Source organism: Ooceraea biroi, chromosome 14 (assembly GCF_003672135.1).
Source record: "Ooceraea biroi isolate clonal line C1 chromosome 14, Obir_v5.4, whole genome shotgun sequence".
NCBI lineage: Eukaryota > Metazoa > Arthropoda > Insecta > Hymenoptera > Formicidae > Ooceraea > Ooceraea biroi.
In genome coordinates, this window is record NC_039519.1 from 4,349,722 (window position 1) to 4,369,387 (window position 19,666).

Genomic DNA, 19,666 nt, shown 5'->3' on the forward strand with positions numbered 1-19,666 from the left:
TTAATTTAATGTCCGACTGCTCGCAAGGAGGATACCGAGACGCGGAAGATCGTTAGAAGATACGCAAATGACACGGATATTTAAAAGAGACATTGCACGCGTGCTTGTAGCAGTTACGTTGAGAAAAATCGACGGACGGTTACGGTAAACGCGCGGGTGAAAAAACAGGATAGACGCAAGACGCGTAAAAAGCATTCCACACGATCAGGAAGCATGCTCGATTCGCAGTCGGTCACGCTCCGCCGCCCAGACCGATCGCATCGCAGCATCGTTCGATCGGCCGTACTTTCTCCGCAAGCACTTGCCAGAAATCGGCGGTATCTGGTTATCGGCGAGCGATCCGGATTCGTCATTCACTTAACAACGAGAAGTAAGAGGGAGACCGGCAGATGCTCGATCCGATTTTGTTTTATCCGCTCAAACGCACCGCAATTTGTAATGTATATTTCGAGGCTTGCGCTGGCGAGTACCAATGCAAGAATCACGTGATACCTCGCCTGCATCAAAAATTATTTTGATGGAAAGTGATATTATATGTTGTGTTAAATTAATTTGAAATAAAATTTGGTCAGCTACGTGTATTAATTTCTTTTATAGACCGAATTAAACTTGAAATGACAAACTGAGGACGGTTTAGAGGATGTTTTGCATTTTTGCATTTTCAAATTCAATTTGAAGCACATCTAAAAAGTAAATTATATCCAAAAACGTCCCATTCTGTATTTAAAAATGTTTGCTATTTAAAAGACTCGACTGTATTGCAAAAATAGTTTCACAAACAGCATTGTGCCTCGATTTACTTGGTATACGTTGTCATAATATTTTATGTACGGTACAATCTCCAAATGTTGCAGAATCATAAAATTTATTGCTTTTTACTGCACCGAAACTAAATCAATATGCAAAAAATGTTGGAGGGAGAAAAATGGTCACAAAAGCAGATCATTATTTCATGCAACTGTCAATTCAATGCACCTGCTAAAATTGCGCCGGGAAAGGGCTCGAAATAAGACGGCTCGCGCAACATTTATGTGATTACGTCCCCGCGTGGTGTCCTCCTTTTCTCGTGGCGTGGTATAGTTGCCAACACTAGTTAACGCTCACGCACTTGCATCGACGATCGGCCGCAGTGAGTGATAATCGCGGAGTAGGTCACCGGAACAGTGCCTTTAGCAATTTGCGTTCTTCGCCACCTTTGCCGTTTGCGCGCGCTCGTACGTACACGTACGTTCGTCAGCATCTTTGAGAGTGACGCACACTGCAATTCGCGTTTCACACGTTCACGGTTACCTGCAATTATAGAAGGAATGTACATGGATTAATGTACATGGATTTTTCAACAATTTGCATTAGTCAAACAAATAATAAGTCAAAAAGTTGCATTCCGAAACTGAAGTAATTTGCTATGCGTTACTTGATAACAATTGCTGCTCAAAATCAATCTTATTTATTTTATATCGTACGTTAAACATTTACAATATAGCAAAATACGCGAAGTTTTAATTTTAAATTTTTAGTTTAAAAATTTCATACACAAATTGTGGTTCCACGTAGAAGTAACAATTGACGATGCTTATTCAAACAATTTTACGAATGGAAAATGCACAAAATTATATTTTTTTAATATTTCTCGTGAAATTTCTGAAAGAGGAATTATGAAAAGTGACTCCACACTTTATTGCACAAAATATGATTTTACATTTTAAAACATTTATGCTTTTTGACTATATTTTCTCGCTTTCTTTCTCTCTTTTCATTCACAATATTGCAGTATTTACCGCATTTTATATTTTTAATCAGTCTCACTACTCTACTGCAGAAAAAGAGATTTACGTACGAGCTAAAAATATGATAAACGGTTTTGCATTATCAGTCTATAGCGGTAGATTATATTGTATTGTCCTGAATGAATAATCTCCTATTAACTCAGCATAAAATCTCTACGCATCATTAACACGGTCTCTCTCCGATTGTAATTAACCTTTGTCTACGGGAAGATAAGTACGAGTGATAGAAAACTATAAAAAGCTGAAACGCACGTGATAAAAACCAAGTCAGGAAGTCCGTGTGATGGGAAACGTGTCTACCTTTATGTTAGGAAGTGCATTCATGATTTCGTGCTATAAATGACATGAAGCTAAAAATTTTGAAGAATTTGTTTCCTAGCTTAACAATCTAAATAACATTCCAATTGTGTGATATAAAAATTTCCATTCGTTTACTTTTTATTTAAATATGTGATTAATAATAAACACGACTTTAAGATAAATTGTCCAACAAGTTACTTTTTCCGCTCAATTTAATAACGATAGTTTACATATAAATAATGAGAGTATAATAATTAATACTATCTTAATTAAATTAAAATTATGACCACAATACAAAGTATTATAACTACAACTGAGATTGTTAATTTACTTGTTTGTGCAAAAAGATCGGACAAATTGGCTTATGTCAGGCGGTTGAATCTTATCCGTAACTCTTGCTCGTTTATTCCCCGTTTAATTAATGAACGCAATGCGCCGGGCACTGCTGCAAATTCGACGATCCGCGAAGAAATGGATCAGCTTAATGGCCGCAAACTAAAATTGTGTGAACCATTAAGTAACTGATTAGTACGAGTCGAAAATTGCGAGTCTAATTATCAGCTGATTAACGTATCTCGCTCGCATAACTCGTTGCGTTCACGTGATAGTAGCATTACCATGACATAACAGGCGCACGTAATGCAAGAAAAAACATATTCATAATATAATATATTCCTAAATAACTTGAAAGATCTTTCTTAAGCATTGCTTCTAAGAATGATGAGCAATCACGTAAATTCTTTTTCGAACCGTCACTTCTTTCCTGATAATCTCAATAATAAATTACTGTTTGTTGTATACGATCACTCGTTCCGAGTAGCAGAAGCGCAGCGGTCAAGAATGCCGAAAAAGGCGAACGTTAACCGGAAATAATGGCACGACGAAAGGGTGCAGTCGTGGTGAGAGGCGGCGAATAACGTAGAAAGTTGCGAATGCATGTAACATTGCCCTCCGTAAAGAAGCGTGGAAAGTCAACCTGCTATTTTTAACATGACACAATATTTGCGGATATGAAATCCGCGATCGCCGGACGACGGACGGGCGGACCTCCCGCAGCAACAACGTTGTACGTTGACTCTGTTGAAACTGTCAATATACAGGATGCAGGATGTGCATTCGGTGCCTCGGGACATGCCGGAAAACATACGGGAAATTTTACCGAGGATATTGCGGGGGCACGTACACACTTTGTTACGACGTAAAATTCTATTGTACCGTGGAATTGTACATTTGAAGTACAAATCCGACAATTGACATTTTTCGAAAAGCCGATGACTGAAACTCTGTTTGCAACGTTTTTATCGCGATGGATTTCATCGCGAGAAACTATTCGCGCGTAAAGAATAATATATAATATTATGATATACATATACGTAACGTTATTACTTTTAAAAAACTGCATTTCAGAATAATGCTAAAGGAGTATATACATCTATTTTGCTGCGCTTCTAAATTCGCTTCTAAAAACATCCTCATATTTTTTTATTCCGCTCCGAGTAGGGGAGTTCCAAATAGGGCAGCCACCCTATTTCGTACGTACGAAATGTAAACCTGTTGTAGTCGGACAACAAGTCGAGAAGAAAACTGTAAGTTTCAACTCACTGTTTCCCGTTTTTCACATAAACTCCATTAGTCCCTATCCATTACTGCCTATACTTTAATCGCGGAAAAGGAATTTTCATTCTATGCAATCAATAAAAAGATAAAAAATTACAAATTAAAAAAATTAAAGTTCACAAATTTTGCGGTAATACCCATACAGCACGCAAAGATTGCATATATATTGCAGGAATCTTCCACCGCAACGTAGCAACATTGCAAATTCACTGCGAAATGTTTCTGCAGCATTGCTATGGGATTGCAGGAATGTGAAAATGTCCGCTTTTCGGAACATTGCAACGAAACGTCATAATAATATTGCAATGTAATGAATTTGCAATAATTATAATTATTCATTATTATATACTTTAAATATTTTTATTTATATAACTTCAATATTTTTATTTATTAACATAAATAGACAATTATATGTAATATAACAATAGTAATAAAAAATGAAATAAACATTTTCTCTATTTTCGTTATAAAAAAAGTAACTGTTCTTTATAAAAAACCTAAAAATCTTCTTGAGATATTATTTTTCCTTTAATTATGTTAAAATATTTTTCCTTTAATTAAATAATTGAATCTTCTTCGTTTTTGTTTGTATGTTGCCTGTAAAAATAAAATAGGAATTAAAATTCATATATTAGCATAAAATTACATAAAAATATACATACTGCAAGTATGTATAGAATTATATGTAAAATGACATACTTTGATCTCTCAATCCTAACCGGAGCTCGAGCAAGCCACTTGGAAATGCATTCAGCAATTTCTGCATCAGTGGCATGATTGTGTATTTCACGAACAGCTTCTATAACAGAAAAAGTTATTAAAAATATTACAACTATTAATATGCAGTTTTCTAATGAATTTCCATAATTTTGAGGTTATAGTGATATAAACCGTGAGATAGGCAAATAGAGATTCTCTATTATAATTAATAGATACAAGATTTTAACAGCACACAAGTGCTATAATGAGACATAATATTATAAAAAAGTACTTACCTTTTTCTTTTAAGTAACTACTTTCTTTTAGAATGATGCTCACGTCATACAACCACCATGTTCTTTAGATAGTCGAAAGAGACAAACACCGCATACGCATATTACCGAGTTCAGATTCTGGTCATCATACATCATTGGTCGAATAGATTTGGACGAATCTCGTTAGGATAGGAAGACTCCAATGTTTTAATAAAATGAATTATTAATATTAATTAATTACAAATTTTGATTGTGCAATGTTTCCGAAATATTAATGTCATGTTGCTACAAGTGTGCTGGTATTTTGCGGATATATATCTCTGCAATGTCTTTGTACTGTTGCATTGCAATTTGCAACGTTGCAACGTTGCTGCAATGTTGGTGCAAGCTTCTGTGCTGTATGGGTACAGACAACTCGAGGATCCCCTTAATCACATTTGCAAACAAGGGGATTGTTATGTAACGCTGATGTAATTTGTAATGCTATCTCTGCAGCAGAAAAAAATTATAATCGATCATTTTCCTGCTCGAGATTAAGACCGGAAAAAGCGCACGCATATGTGATCAGATACGCGTTAGCAGAAAAATAATACGACGACCGAGGATCGCAGGTCAAGCTAGATTAAGGCAACGAGGTCACGTGCCACTCGTGACAGCAAAGTCATATGAAGACGTTAGGAAATTGCAGCTTCCGACATCCGTCGATCAAGGAGCAGCAAACGATCTTTTGCGTTACTTCGTGACGAAATTATTAGCTTTGCGGCAGGCTACTTCATCTTTTAATTGCATCGGCGGAGTGCAATCCATTGACGTTCGTATCGATGTTCCATGAAAGCAATACCGGTAAACGTGGCAAGAGGAGCAACAGAAGACACGAGCTGCGTCATGGAGCAATCTCGGTTTACGGTATTTAATATTTGATCACGTGCCGTCGCGGGATCTAAAAACCGCAACACGCAAGCTAATTATTCCTTTCCCTCGCTCTTCATTATCAACAGCTTCCTACAATCTTGCGTGCAAGCGAGACGTAATCTGCTCTCTCCTACTCGATCCACCAAGTGAACCAATAACGGCAGTGTCGAGGCAGAATGTAGACGCGGATGCAAAGAAGATGAAGAGTGAAGAAACGGATGAGCGGATGACACAACCGCGATCGTTAATCATCGACGACCGCCTAATAAGCATAAGGAGGTGTATAAATCGGTGCGGCTCGTACCGGTTTGGGAGCGCGGTTGTGCAGCGCGGGCAGTAGTTTCTCGTGATTAGGATCAGGCGCGAAGTGTGTTAAGCATCCTAGAATGTCCTCCTCGCGGCTGTATGCGCCGGCAGCCGGGAGGACGACGTCGACTGGAGCACGCAGGCATTTGCCTCGCAGAGAAACTCATCGGAATCGGCGCGCATTCGCAGCCGCATTCGTATCACGCGGGCTGGTGTAAGAGGCGAAAAATAACTAGGAGACTGCCTTAGGTTTGAACTCGAACTCTCCGGGATCCCTCGTTCACACGCCTAGGTCTTAGGCTGTACGGCCAATACTCCTACTGTTGTGATCAACTTGTTTTCATTTCGATCCTCTATACGACCTGTCAGTCTCGACTATCTTTCCAGATCTTACAGCTCGGCCAGCCTGACATTACATTCGTCCCCGAATGTCTCCAAATCGTCGGTTCACTCCACTTGAGTCCCTCCCAACCTCCATTTTTGGTTCACTCTTCTGAGTCCCTCCCAATCTCCATGTTGGTTCACTCTTCTGAGTCCTTCCCAATCTCCATGTTGGTTCACTCCTCTGAGCCCTTCCCAATCTCCATGTTGGTTCACTCCTCTGAGCCCTTCCCAATCTCCATGTTGGTTCACTCCTCTGAGTCCTTCCCAATCTCCATGTTGGTTCACTCCTCTGAGTCCGTCCCGACCTTCATGTTCAGGCTTCACTTCCGGCCAGCTGCTTCTCAACTCCCTCCTCTCCGAGGGGTAGCGGATGAATCTCAACTGTCTTCGAGGGGTAGCGGATTTTATCCCACTTCTGAATTGTAAGAGGCAAAAAATAACTAGGAGACTGCCTTAGATTTGAACTCGAACTCTCCGGGATCCCTCGTTCACACGCCTAGGTCTTAGGCTGTACGGCCAATACTCCTACTGTTGTGATCAACTTGTTTTCATTCCGATCCTCTATACGACCTGTCAGTCTCGACTATCTTTCCAGATCTTACAGCTCGGCCAGCCTGACATTACATTCGTCCCCGAATGTCTCCAAATCGTCGGTTCACTCAACTTGAGTCCCTCCCAACCTCCATTTTTGGTTCACTCTTCTGAGTCCCTCCCAACCTCCATGTTGGTTCACTCCTCTGAGCCCTTCCCAATCTCCATGTTGGTTCACTCCTCTGAGTCCTTCCCAATCTCCATGTTGGTTCACTCCTCTGAGTCCTTCCCAATCTCCATGTTGGTTCACTCCTCTGAGTCCGTCCCGACCCCTATGTTCAGGCTTCACTTCCGGCCAGCTGCTTCTCAACTCCCTCCTCTCCGAGGGGTAGCGGATGAATCTCAACTGTCTTCGAGGGGTAGCGGATTTTATCCCACTTCTGAATTGTAAGAGGCAAAAAATAACTAGGAGACTGCCTTAGATTTGAACTCGAACTCTCCGGGATCCCTCGTTCACACGCCTAGGTCTTAGGCTGTACGGCCAATACTCCTACTGTTGTGATCAACTTGTTTTCATTCCGATCCTCTATACGACCTGTCAGTCTCGACTATCTTTCCAGATCTTACAGCTCGGCCAGCCTGACATTACATTCGTCCCCGAATGTCTCCAAATCGTCGGTTCACTCAACTTGAGTCCCTCCCAACCTCCATTTTTGGTTCACTCTTCTGAGTCCCTCCCAACCTCCATGTTGGTTCACTCCTCTGAGCCCTTCCCAATCTCCATGTTGGTTCACTCCTCTGAGTCCTTCCCAATCTCCATGTTGGTTCACTCCTCTGAGTCCTTCCCAATCTCCATGTTGGTTCACTCCTCTGAGTCCGTCCCGACCTCCATGTTCAGGCTTCACTTCCGGCCAGCTGCTTCTCAACTCCCTCCTCTCCGAGGGGTAGCGGATGAATCTCAACTGTCTTCGAGGGGTAGCGGATTTTATCCCACTTCTGAATTGTAAGAGGCAAAAAATAACTAGGAGACTGCCTTAGATTTGAACTCGAACTCTCCGCGATCCCTGGTTCACACGCCTAGGTCTTAGGCTGTACGGCCAATACTCCTACTGTTGTGATCAACTTGTTTTCATTCCGATCCTCTATACGACCTGTCAGTCTCGACTATCTTTCCAGATCTTACACTGGATCACTGCGCGCGCGGTAATTAACCCATTTCGGCGGACTAACACGAGGAAAATATTAAGCGAACGAGGAGGAGGCGGTGAGGGAAATCGCCCTGGAATACAGATCCCACGGGCTGATATCTCCGTTTGACTTTCTCGAGACGCCAGGCGTCTCGGGCATTCCGCTTGCGCGCGCTTGCTGACTCTAATTGGACGTCTAACGTCACGTAAACGCTCGATCGCAGGAATATTTTAATGGCTCGGAATTGGATCAACCAATTTTACTCTTGCGCGCCCGCGGCGGTTTCCTCGTTGCCGAACGTCCAACCGTATTCGCGCAAGATACACCACGATTCCGAAACAATGCCAGCGTAACGATTCAAATTATGTATACAGGAGACAATTAAAATTTAAAATTGAATTCAATTTAAAAAATGTAATTTTATATTATAATAAATTTAATTCGCGTTTAAAAATATAATGTTTCTAGTATATAAATATCCCAGGCAGCACACATTGGTTTCAAAACCGTTTCATAAACGTTTTGCCGTAACGTTTCATAACCATTTTATTGAAACGTTTATTTAGCAGAAAAATGTCCAACGAAAAAACGTTTCTTTTTCGGCAAAAAACGGTTCAGAAACCATCAGAAAAATATTTATCAATTCTATATATCAGTGCCTCAAAGATAGACAGAGTTAAGTCACATTTTTGTAAAAAACTAGATTTTTATATTTTATGAATTACTCTCTAAATTTCGTGTAGTGGAATCTCACTCTTTTGAAATATCACTTCAAGTAATAGTGATCTCAAAAGTTTCAAAAGAAAAGAAGAAGAAAAGAGTATTGGATCGGTTTTCCGGATGGTTATTTATAAGTTGATAACACAAATGTTACTTGCGAGAACGTCACGTCTGGCCTGGCCATCTATCGGTCGCTTGGTGAATCGGAGGTAGGAATCACACACACTTGTGTTGATTTTTGTCTCTTGTTCCATAATCGAGTACATTGAAACGTATGATGTAAAAATAATTAATACTCGCAAAGTAAGTAGAAATTACTATTTTGTCTATATTAATTATATAATTTCAAATCAATTTAATAAAACACATTTTTCGTTTCTGTGGAAACGTGAAAAATACGTTTTTAAAATTGAGGTCTAAAAACGGTTTCTATTTAAACCGTTTCTTAAATGGTACTTTATGTTTCTTAGACATTAGATACGTCTAAGAAACATATATTAGGCTAACATGTGCTGCCTGGGATCTTATCTTAATAAATAATAGATGTGTATGATACGATGATCGAGACTCAGTAACGGTCGCGTCTTGTTCGTTGCATTCAAACGTACGAAGCAAATAGCGTCAGCCAATCGTTCGACTTAATTTCGTTTTGTCTATTTTACCTATCACTTCGTCCAATCATGGTACGTCTGGTGGACGGCGCGAGGAGGCGCTTCGATTCAAATCGGCCGCCGGCGCGGTGCGCCAATCCTGGTGTCGCACCGTGGTGGCTCGCGTTGCGCGCCCGCCAATCGTCCGCGATGTTGCACGCGAGAACCGTCGCAACATCGCGCTTCGTTGTCGAAAGTTCGCTGTTCGCGCAACTAGGCCGAGTTACCGGCTTCCATGGAACGTCCAGGCGTACGGTGGGCGATCGCGCCCTCAACCGCGGTCAAATCTCGCGGAAGGTTATGCACGAGAATTACGTGAAAATGCTCGAAAAGTGCAAGTGTGAGTGCCGTCGTCCGTGGCTGCGGTGGCCATGCCACCGCGTCATCGAGACATCGACTGTCTCCGTCTCGCTCGCACGCGCGAGGATTCTGCGCGTGGCTGTCCTCGTCCCGTTGACCACTTGTAGTGCATGTGTATTGCGACCTGTACATTCGATATATCGATAGGGTATGCGCGCGCGACCTTGACATGGCGCGCACACCGGGGAATTACTGTTATTGGCACGCAGATTGATCATCCCTCGGGGGGGGGGGGAGAAGAGTGACGCGCCGTTATGAGCCTTCACAGGGGAAGGGACGTTTAATTAAGTCCCGAAGCCAAATTTTGACGCGGAAGAGAAACGTTTTGCGATTACGTAGTCGACGGCGACGAGGAAAACTCGTCGATTCCGGCACGATGCCAAGCGTTTCGCAACATCCACTCGAAAAATATTTTTAATGTGTTCCGTCGGTTGCTCTCTATATTTAGAGTATATTATTATTATTGTTATATACCTCGAGGAACCTCGATGTCGTCTTTATTTTATCGTTTATCGATATAATAAATCTGTCTGCTGTCCGAAATGCGCGACTCATTAAAATTACAAATGTATGCTGTATAATTAATTAATGCACATTGCCGTTTCTAAATTCGCCAAATTTCAATAAATCAGAGACGTAGGAAATTTATCGACAAGAGACAAAAACAGTTATTTCGATGTATATACATACATAAATTTGTCATAAGTGTGAAAAGCATTAACATTGTATAAAATTAACGGTCGTTTCTCGACCGAAACGGCAATATTGACAAACTTATGAGTCACGTCGTCCTCAACAGCACAACAAAGTCTTGAGATATATTAAATCCGCGACGGTCTCGAGAAATGCGACCAAGAGAGCGTAAAAAAAACAGATCAGATTTAGATCAGAAATCGGTCTCTCACGAGAAACAAGGGACGAATGTATAGACAGAAAAATGTAGGACAGTGAAAACCAGTATCGCGCGTCTGCAGAATGAAACGAGAGCGTCGCGCAAATTGATCGTCAGTTAAATCTAAAGCAGTAATAATTGTATCCCATATTGTTCCAATTGAGCAGCTCTCTCGTGAAATTAAAATCGAAGGTCAATGTGATGTCAACTTGGAAGCTTGGTTTTTTAAAGATACTAAAACAATATTTTGCACTATATAAGCTAGATTTGTATTAGATTTTTATATTCAGATTAAACGTCCGTGTTTTTAAGGTTTTTCGACTTAAATATAAAAATAGCATTCTGCTATTATGTTAAATAATTTCTCTCGTCACAATTTTAGCGAAGAAACTTCCTCAAGATGTGAATCCCAAGGGTGTATTTGCTTGCAATGAGCTCGACTTGAAAGAAGTGCAGGTCTATGGATTCGATTATGATTACACTCTGGCGTGTTATAAGCCATCCATGGACCATTTGCTTTATACCCTCGGACGCAACATGCTCATTGAAAACTATAAGGTCTCTATAGTTTTTATTTCGTCAGAAAATAAGATTAATCGGAAAATTAAATGTTAATATGATTAAAAATACGATACAATATTAGAATATGTAACAATTTTCACGGCTTATATATATAGAGGAAAGTCCCCGATTATGAGATACCATATCGATTTTGCCGAATGTAAGGAAATCTATAGGCAGAATTTAAAAATGTAATACGTTATCTTGAAGAGAATTTAATAAGCTTTAGGTTGGTCAAATGAAAAATCGAATTTAAATATTATTTTTTCTGAAAATTAAACAAATTTGAAAAAAGAGCTTTACGCAGGATCGAGAAAGTGTGCTCCTAATATAAGATACCTCGAGAAATCGGTGTTAAAAGTGCAAAATACATCAGTATTGCAATTAAAAAACTTTATTAGATAGTTTTATAAAAATACTGCTGCCACAGCCTTCGCCAAATCTTCACGATTCCACTGTCGACGCTTCCTCGTATCTCTAACCTCCATAGTCAGATTCTATAAAAATTAATATAAATTCGTATTAACTTTTCTTTAACCTTAAGTAGTATTTTCTTTCTTTTTCTTACACTACATAATCTTCATATTCGAGCAATAATTATCTCATATTAAGAGTACCCTGAATATCCCTCATTATACGAGCCACGCGCCTAGCGGTTCCGCGATCATGAAATCTAACCTCTACAATTAAGCAATTCAACAAATTGCGTATTTTCCTGTTACTACGATTCTACTCTATCATTGCATACTGAATTTATTGCCAACCATTTCTTTATTATATAATAAACAAGGTTTAAAGACTTACCTCAAGTTACTTTGACATGTTCACAATTTCACAAACCTCTTCTTGCAAAGGCTAAACGCAATAACGAACAATGAATTTTTCACTAAATACATTTTACACCAAGAGTAATAAGTTCATGGTGAAACTGACAGATGGTGCTCACTAGTTTAGCAGAAACCCCATTATCTCATATTAGGAGCATATCTCATAATAGGGGATTCTATATATATATTCTATATCTGAAATAATAGCTATTCGTAATTCCTGACGGAATCAAAAGATAATTGACTTGAATTCCATCTTAAACTTGGCTGTTAAACTTATTTAATTATTCCTTCAGTACCCAGAGGGAATTGCCAATCTTGAATATAGAGAAAATTTCGCCGTTCGCGGCCTCCATTATGACATCGAAAAGGGTCTTCTCTTGAAACTCGACAGTTTCCTGCAAATTCAATTCGGCACCGTTTACCGTGGTTTGCATCCCTTATCCGACGATGAGGTCCTCCGGATCTACAAAAACAGGATAATACCTATAGCTTATGTGGAGGCGCCGCAGAAACACTCTCACGTAAGTCGATTAATCGAAAGATCAAACAATACTTTGATAAAATAAGATCAACGATGCCGCAAGTACAACGTGCGAACAGCGTAACGCGTATCTCTTCTCTTTCTTAACACCAAAAGTAACAATGCATGCTCAACAAAATTGGAAAAGTTTAAATATGAGTTAATGCCACTTGCGATAAAATTCTGCACTCTCTGTGTAGCACGTGATTTATTTTATGTAAATAGAAAAACGGCAGATCTTAGCTTTTTTTAATCATCAAAAAGATATTTCCTGTTCGATATTTCTATTTCGATATTAACGATGCAGCAATATTTTCCATAAATTTAATTTATATATAAAGGAGGACCTATACATATTTTAACACACGTATTAAATGTTCAACCTTCTCTGTTTGCATGTTTCAACCTGTGTGTTTTTGACGGTGGATCGTATTTTGCGATACGCAGAAGGTAGGTGCACTGCTATATGCGCGACGGAAAATACTTGAAAATGTTTGAAGAATTTTAGCAACTTCTTCCTTTTCAAGGATTCTCCACATCGCACGAAAATGGTTCAGCTAGCTGATCTGTTCTCCGTACCAGAAATGACGCTACTGTGTAACGTCATGGAATATTTTCTGCAAAATCACATCGATTACCATCCAGAAATACTATTTAGGGACGTCAAGGTATAATTGAATGGAATATAAATTTATATTCCATTGTATTAATATAATTGACCTAATTAGATCGATCGCACTAGTCCTAGCGTAATTATATTCATTTTCATAATAGATTTCATAACTTTATTTAGAATTCCGTACAGAACTGCCATCCTATAATGCATAAATTAGTAGTGGAAAATGTCTCGGAGTATCTAGAATTCAACAAGGACTTGAGGAGGTTCTTCGATCGACTTCAAAATGCCAACAAGAAGATGTTTCTAGTCACAAACAGTCCTTTCCACTTCGTGTACGTTCTCGAAATATCGAGATAAATTAAAGTATAAAATCTAGTTGTTAAAATTAAAGAATTTTAATATGGTTTTTGCAGTGATGAGGGCATGCAGTTCCTAGCCGGTAAAAATTGGAAGGATCATTTCGACGTAGTGATCGTCCAAGCGAGGAAGCCGAGGTTCTTCACCGAGGAATCACGCCCTTTGAGAATCTATGACGAAGTTAATCAAACGCAATTGTGGGATCGAGTTACGAAACTTAACAAGGGCGTTATATACCTCGAAGTGAGCCTTTGTTTTCGATACTCTTAATTACTTTAATTAATTAAATGTATCAAATTCGTTTAATTAGTTTAAATGCTTTATTTAATTTACAAATTCATTAATTATCCATTTTTTTAGGGAACCGTTAAGCAGCTGCAGGACATGACTGGCTGGCGAGGACACCAGGTACTGTACTTTGGCGATCATCCGTACAGTGACTTGGCGGATGTGACTTTGGAACACGGTTGGCGAACCGGGGCAATAATCAAAGAACTAACGGTAATTTACATAAAATCTTATCAATCCTCTCGCAAATGAAACTTGTCCTGAAAAAAGTCTCGGCTGAAATTAGATTAACTGCATAGCGTGTGAACTTGCATATAATTTAATACATTCCGCTACATTTGTCGTTGCAGTACGAAATTGAAAGCCTGAACGACCCGAAGTTCAAAGAAAACGTGAACTGGCTGCAGATGCTGACCGGCCTAATCGAGGAGCATCAGGACTACGAAGGCCCGGAGGTGCAGGACGAGCTGGACAAATGGATGGAGGAGCGAGATCAATTGAGAGACGAAATCAAGTCCGTCTTCAATAAGCAGTTCGGCTCAGTGTTCAGAACATATCACAACCCGTCTTACTTCTCCAGAAGACTGTTCAGATTCGCCGACATCTACATGAGCTCCATCACGAATCTCTTGGAGTACTCTACGACCCATACCTTTTATCCTAGGAGGGGCGTGATGCCCCATGAATATACCAGCTACTTCATGTAAACCAGCGAGTCTTTCTAGAGTAATGCGCGCCGCTCCGACTAGAAGGGAGCGAAATACTTTTAGAATCTAGAGTTCCAGTATTCCGCACCGAACAATAAATCGTAATGAATGTGTTCAGTACAACTCGTAACGTACAACTGGCGGGGCGGAAAAATTACTTCCGCCGTAGGACACCTCCCCCTTGCTGCTAAATACGCAACGTAGATCGACATATCGAGATCAATGTTACCGCGCTTTTACAGCACATCGTTACAGCTGATTTGCATTGAAATGTAATGTATGTAAACGCGCTAAACGAGCGTCGTACAGGTCACAAAAGCTCTTACGTTAGTATTATTACCATGACAATAGCCACATTATGCAAAGTGAAGTGATACATCGTGCTGTAACGAGTAGAGCGCATAGCGCGTAGAAAACGAATTAAAAGTTGTCATCAGAGTTGAACGCAGAGTATTATCGAGCTATGAGATCAAGTATTTTTTAGGAATTCGTATTTAATAGAGTTTATTTTTCAGAAACTATATGTAATGAAGAGAGAGAGAGAGAGAGAGAGATATGTGCTTTTGCGCAATTAGATTAAGAGAGAGAATATCGATCTGAATCGTGTTGATACTCAATTATTTTTGCAACGAGATTATATTTAACGTGCATGAAAACTGAAATATTTATTTAGCTTGTAAAAGATTTGTAAACATGGCATCCACAAAGAAATATTAAATACAATAGTTTGCAATCCACCCATTGCTATTGCTGGATAACAAACAATTGCCGAGAAAATTTTCGAGATATAATTTGTTCCATATTATCCGAACATGCTGAATCTATATATCCACTATTTCAACATTCGAAATTTTTAATAAGAATTTTTAAATAAGAAATTTGTTAATTTAAGTACTTTAATTGAGAGAAATGATGTTTACATTTATCTAATATTGCACTTTATTTTTAAACGTACAGACATACAAATAAAAATGCTATACAATACTTACGTTGCTAGGATATCTATCATAACAATTATATATCGGTACGGGAAATATAAGTTACATAAAAAATGACATAATATAAAATAGTAAAAATCAGTACGGAAAGAGAGTCAGAAGTCTTGTGTTGCAGTGCAAGGCGCTGCAGCGGATTCGTCTTTTATAGCGACAAAAAACTTATTCGTATAGAATAATATATGTATATATACGCATATATTTATTTTTAGACTGAACACTATTATTATTCATCCGAATCATTAATTGCTCCGCTGCAGCACACACCGAGCGATCCGATAAATTTTCTTAGATACTGATGATGTTCTTTGCTTAATATCAGAGTATTTTACAAAATTCACGTGACACTTACAGCTACGAAACGACCTACCGTCATAATTAACAGCGTTCAATTACAGATCAAAACACATAAGCTTAGAGCGATTTATTCGCGTAATTCTGGACTAGATAATGATCTCCGTAAAATACTCCGTATCAGTGCGCTTAGTTATTACCTCCTAGTTTACTTTAATCGAGAAAATTCTCACGAGATTAAAATCAATTCCGCAAATTCCTCTTTAGCTATTAGCGATGTGAGTGGTGTGCTCGTCATTGTTCTCAGCGTATTCGTTCATATTAACATTATGCTTGGCTTTGAAGTCAGTCTTAAAATTTGCTTGTTGGGCAGTAGCGTCCTCCTGGAACACGTCGGTGGTGAAATGAAAGCCACTCCCGTTGCCAGTCTTTCCGTTCGCGTTGCCGATCGAGCTGTTGGAGTGAACTTCATTGAAATGTTTATACAGCGTTAACGTCGTGTTGAACTCTATCTCGCATCCGGGTACCTTACACCTGAAATATCCGTTTGTTAACACACAGATTATTTGCACGGTAAAGAACGAAATAAATATAACTTTATACATGAAAAGCTTGATGCATCGCTTTACCGAAACACTTCATTGTTCTTGGCAGTTTGCACCACTGGTGGCTTGGAATTGGCATGATTATCCTGAAAGTGCTTCCATAGGCCAGTCACGTTATTTACTTGCGCGCCACATCCCGGCATCTTGCATCTGGACATTATATATTTTGTGAATTAAAACAGTTATTAATGTCAATAATTTCCATTTAATAATATTATTATTATTTATATTTATAATATTTATTCTATTAACCCCATTATTATTATTAACAATTAAAAATGTAAAATAATTAAATCGTATCAAGTGTACCTAGAAATTATCGTACTCACATGAAGAAGCTGACGGTGGATGGCTTTCCTTGCTTCACCTTTGGCAATTGCTTACCGGCACCGGAATTAATAGCATTCACAACTAATTTATGACTGTCTTGATGATGACGATAGTGCGATATGTATTTGTACTTCTTCCCGCAGCCGTTGACGTCGCATTTATACGTCTCCTGCTTGTACCTAGACATGCGCTGCTTCTTTGGGGTGTACTCCTCGTCATCCGAGCAATTGCTGTTCGTCTCCATCGCGCCGTCTTCGATCTTCGAGGAATTCTCGCGCTCGAGACCGCTCCGGAAAACCCGCTCCAAATTCCCCAGGTCTATTCTGTGCTCCTGGTTTCGTATATTTAAATTGCATATCTCCGTTTTCAGATTTTTCGTAATGGTCACGTCGCCGTTTATGTAAACGACGTTACTTTTGTCCGGCGAACACTCCACCTGGAGGATCTCCTCGCACTTGGGCGCGCCGGTGTCGTACTTTCGTAAGAAGTTATCCTTAATTATAACCAGATCCTCACTCGCGGAGAACTTACTAATACTATTTAACGACTCGTTATTCGAGTATTCTTCGCTGTTTACGACAGCCGTGATCTGCTCGTGGCAGAAGTCGTTCTTCGTTTGGATCTTCGTCTCGTTTCTAACGTGACAATTCTCCTCATTGCTACCGTACTCCTCCTTCAAGGTGAAGCTGTCGCCCGACAATTTCTCGTAGCATCCCTCCTCAGTCTTTTGCATAACTTCATCATCTATCGCGTTTTCGGGACCCTCGAAGCAGATTATCTCAGGCTCCATTGGCAGTGTAGGCGGCTGCCTGTGACAGCTCTCAATATGTTCCTCGAGATTGCTGCTAGTAGTGTGCAGGGATCCGCAGTTAGTATAGGGACACGTGAAGACACTCGTTTCATTGTTGTGCCATTCCTGATAATGTCGCCACATGCTACCTGGATCTGACAATTCCTCTCCGCAACCCGGCTCACGACAGCTGCGCAAAAAATTAGCTTCTAAGAACACCAAGCTTGACGAACAACCACGATAACACTTGAGTTACATCAATAAATTTGTAGACGCAAGATATATTTTGCTTCGATATCATAATAATCTGTATTTTAAACTTACATGAATCTGATCTTCAGAGCCTCTAGCGCTTCATGCGTTTTGTATTCATCTTGATTAGTGAACACCTTACCGCAACCGCGTTGCTTGCAAGTGTATACTTCCTAAATATTGGAAATCAATCCTAACGTTAGAGATGACCTTTTAATGTATGATGAAGATATCAGATATTACAGAGAATGTAATGACAAACAAATAGAAAAATTGAAAACTCTACATCAATGAGTTTAGTGTCTAACGATGCAAGTCATTTCTACAGTCTCGCTATTATTAATAATTTATTTGTATGCGTCTTAAACCTTCTTACTAAACTCAGCAACTTGGCAACGCATAATCGAGCACTTCTGATCAATTTTAGACACGAATGCTAAGCAAGATGGTGCAAACAAAGAGAATCACTTATCTTCTCAGAAATTACCGTTGCCAAGATTAACGCGAATGTAAAGAGCGCTGGCTAATTGCCTGTCGAGCTAAATAATGAAATAATTTGACGGAATAAAATGCTTTTGCTCTCCTGCCAGCCTACTCTACTATTTGTTTTGGCTTAGAGGTCATCGACCCTAGGCGGCCAATGGCTCCCTTCACGAACTTCACCTTTTTCGGTGCAATCTCCTCGATGGTGCGATTCCGCGAGACGAATCTGATGACGCTGACCTCCGTGGGCCGATCGGTGCACGTCTCCGTACCTTGGCCCATCGTGTCGTGACGTTCCCTCGAGCAGGCACCGACGAGCAGGGGGGACGAGCGCGCTCGTTCACTCGTACACTCGCGACTTCACATAACCTGTATCTCCGTGACGGCAGATTTGACAGAAAAAATCTCGCCTTTGCTGAATGAAGCGGGCGCAACGCCCCGCGGCTCCTCGACGTGCACACGACGCTTTAGCCTGCGATACTTACCGACCAAGCACGCTCTCGAATACGTGTAGAAACGCGCCGCCGATTTCCTTACATTATCAGTCTGTCAATAATAACAATTAGTTGTGTTGTCATGTCAGTGCAGCAGACGTCCCCGGCCGCGGCCCTATGGCGGTACCGGCCGGTCGAAACCTGGTTGAGAACCGCTGCGGAGCGGCCTGACTGCAGCCGCGCAATCGTGGGCACGTAATGCACGGAGGGATCGACCAATCGCGTCGCACGATGCAGGAATGCAACAAATATGGCTTGCTTCCGGAACTGGCGCTCTTCGCAAATACGCTTTGCGCGGCTGTATGAATCTTTGAACGTATTTTGTAAGATTGTTTAAATCGCATCAAGCTAATTCAGCCAATCAAGCCGATAAACATTTTATTATCACGTAAACACACGTGTAAAATAGTAGTAAGATAATTAACAAGTATAAAAGATTTATTATGTAACAAAAGAATTATATAATAAATATTATAAAATTACTTTTAATCCCAGGCGTTATATTGGGTTGGCCAAAAAGTAATTGCGTTTTTTTTTATATAAATAAAAGGCGAATTTTTCATGGGAAACAAAAACTTTATTAAACAATATATTGTCCATTTTGTTTGATTATCTTTTGCCATTTTTCAGGCAACTTCATGATTCCGGGCTCAAAAAAGTTCTTATCTTTTTCAGCAAACAATAATTACAAGAACGATTTGATATCCTCATCAGCAGTAAAGGTTTTACCATTCAAGGCGTTTTGCAAAGAACGAAACAAATGGTAATCTGATGGTGCCAGGTCTGGCGAATATGGTGGATGTGGTAACATCATGGTAACACATCCCATCCAAGCTGCAACAATTTTTCACGAGTGACCAAACTTGTACGTGGTCTAGCGTTATCATGGTGAAACACAACACCTTTGCGATTCACCAATT

At 39.9% G+C, this 19,666-nt stretch overlaps 2 protein-coding genes and 1 long non-coding RNA gene across 5 annotated transcripts; 1 reads left to right on the plus strand and 2 right to left on the minus strand.

The window, feature by feature from the left end:
• Positions 1-847: 847 nt before the first annotated feature.
• LOC105286276 lies at positions 848-9,482 on the minus strand. Its single transcript, XR_895205.2, has 2 exons — positions 9,382-9,482; positions 848-1,290 (listed from the first exon to the last, which is right to left on the minus strand). It is a non-coding gene; the product is annotated as an uncharacterized LOC105286276 (long non-coding RNA).
• Positions 9,384-15,280, plus strand: LOC105286281 (5'-nucleotidase domain-containing protein 3). Of its 2 annotated transcripts, none has more exons than XM_011351114.3 (8): positions 9,384-9,709; positions 11,004-11,179; positions 12,306-12,533; positions 13,057-13,200; positions 13,326-13,483; positions 13,565-13,751; positions 13,869-14,009; positions 14,147-15,280. In XM_011351114.3, the coding sequence occupies exons 1-8, from the start codon at positions 9,400-9,402 to the stop codon at positions 14,501-14,503; spliced, it is 1,701 nt and encodes a 566-aa protein (XP_011349416.1). In that variant the 5' UTR covers positions 9,384-9,399; the 3' UTR covers positions 14,504-15,280. The 2 variants fall into 2 exon arrangements, with proteins under 2 accessions (XP_011349416.1, XP_019889776.1); XM_020034217.2 differs by having other exon boundaries at positions 13,060-13,200.
• Positions 15,281-15,424: 144 nt separating this feature from the next.
• Positions 15,425-18,885, minus strand: LOC105286288 (zinc finger protein GLI1). Of its 2 annotated transcripts, XM_026974848.1 has the most exons (6): positions 18,738-18,882; positions 18,433-18,621; positions 17,842-17,942; positions 16,727-17,707; positions 16,422-16,547; positions 15,425-16,326 (listed from the first exon to the last, which is right to left on the minus strand). In XM_026974848.1, exons 2-6 carry the CDS (start codon positions 18,532-18,534, stop codon positions 16,056-16,058), a joined length of 1,581 nt encoding a protein of 526 aa, XP_026830649.1. In that variant the 5' UTR covers positions 18,535-18,621; positions 18,738-18,882; the 3' UTR covers positions 15,425-16,055. The 2 variants fall into 2 exon arrangements, with proteins under 2 accessions (XP_026830649.1, XP_026830650.1); XM_026974849.1 differs by having other exon boundaries at positions 16,204-16,326; positions 16,396-16,547; positions 18,433-18,885.
• Between the last annotated feature and the right edge of the window lie 781 nt (positions 18,886-19,666).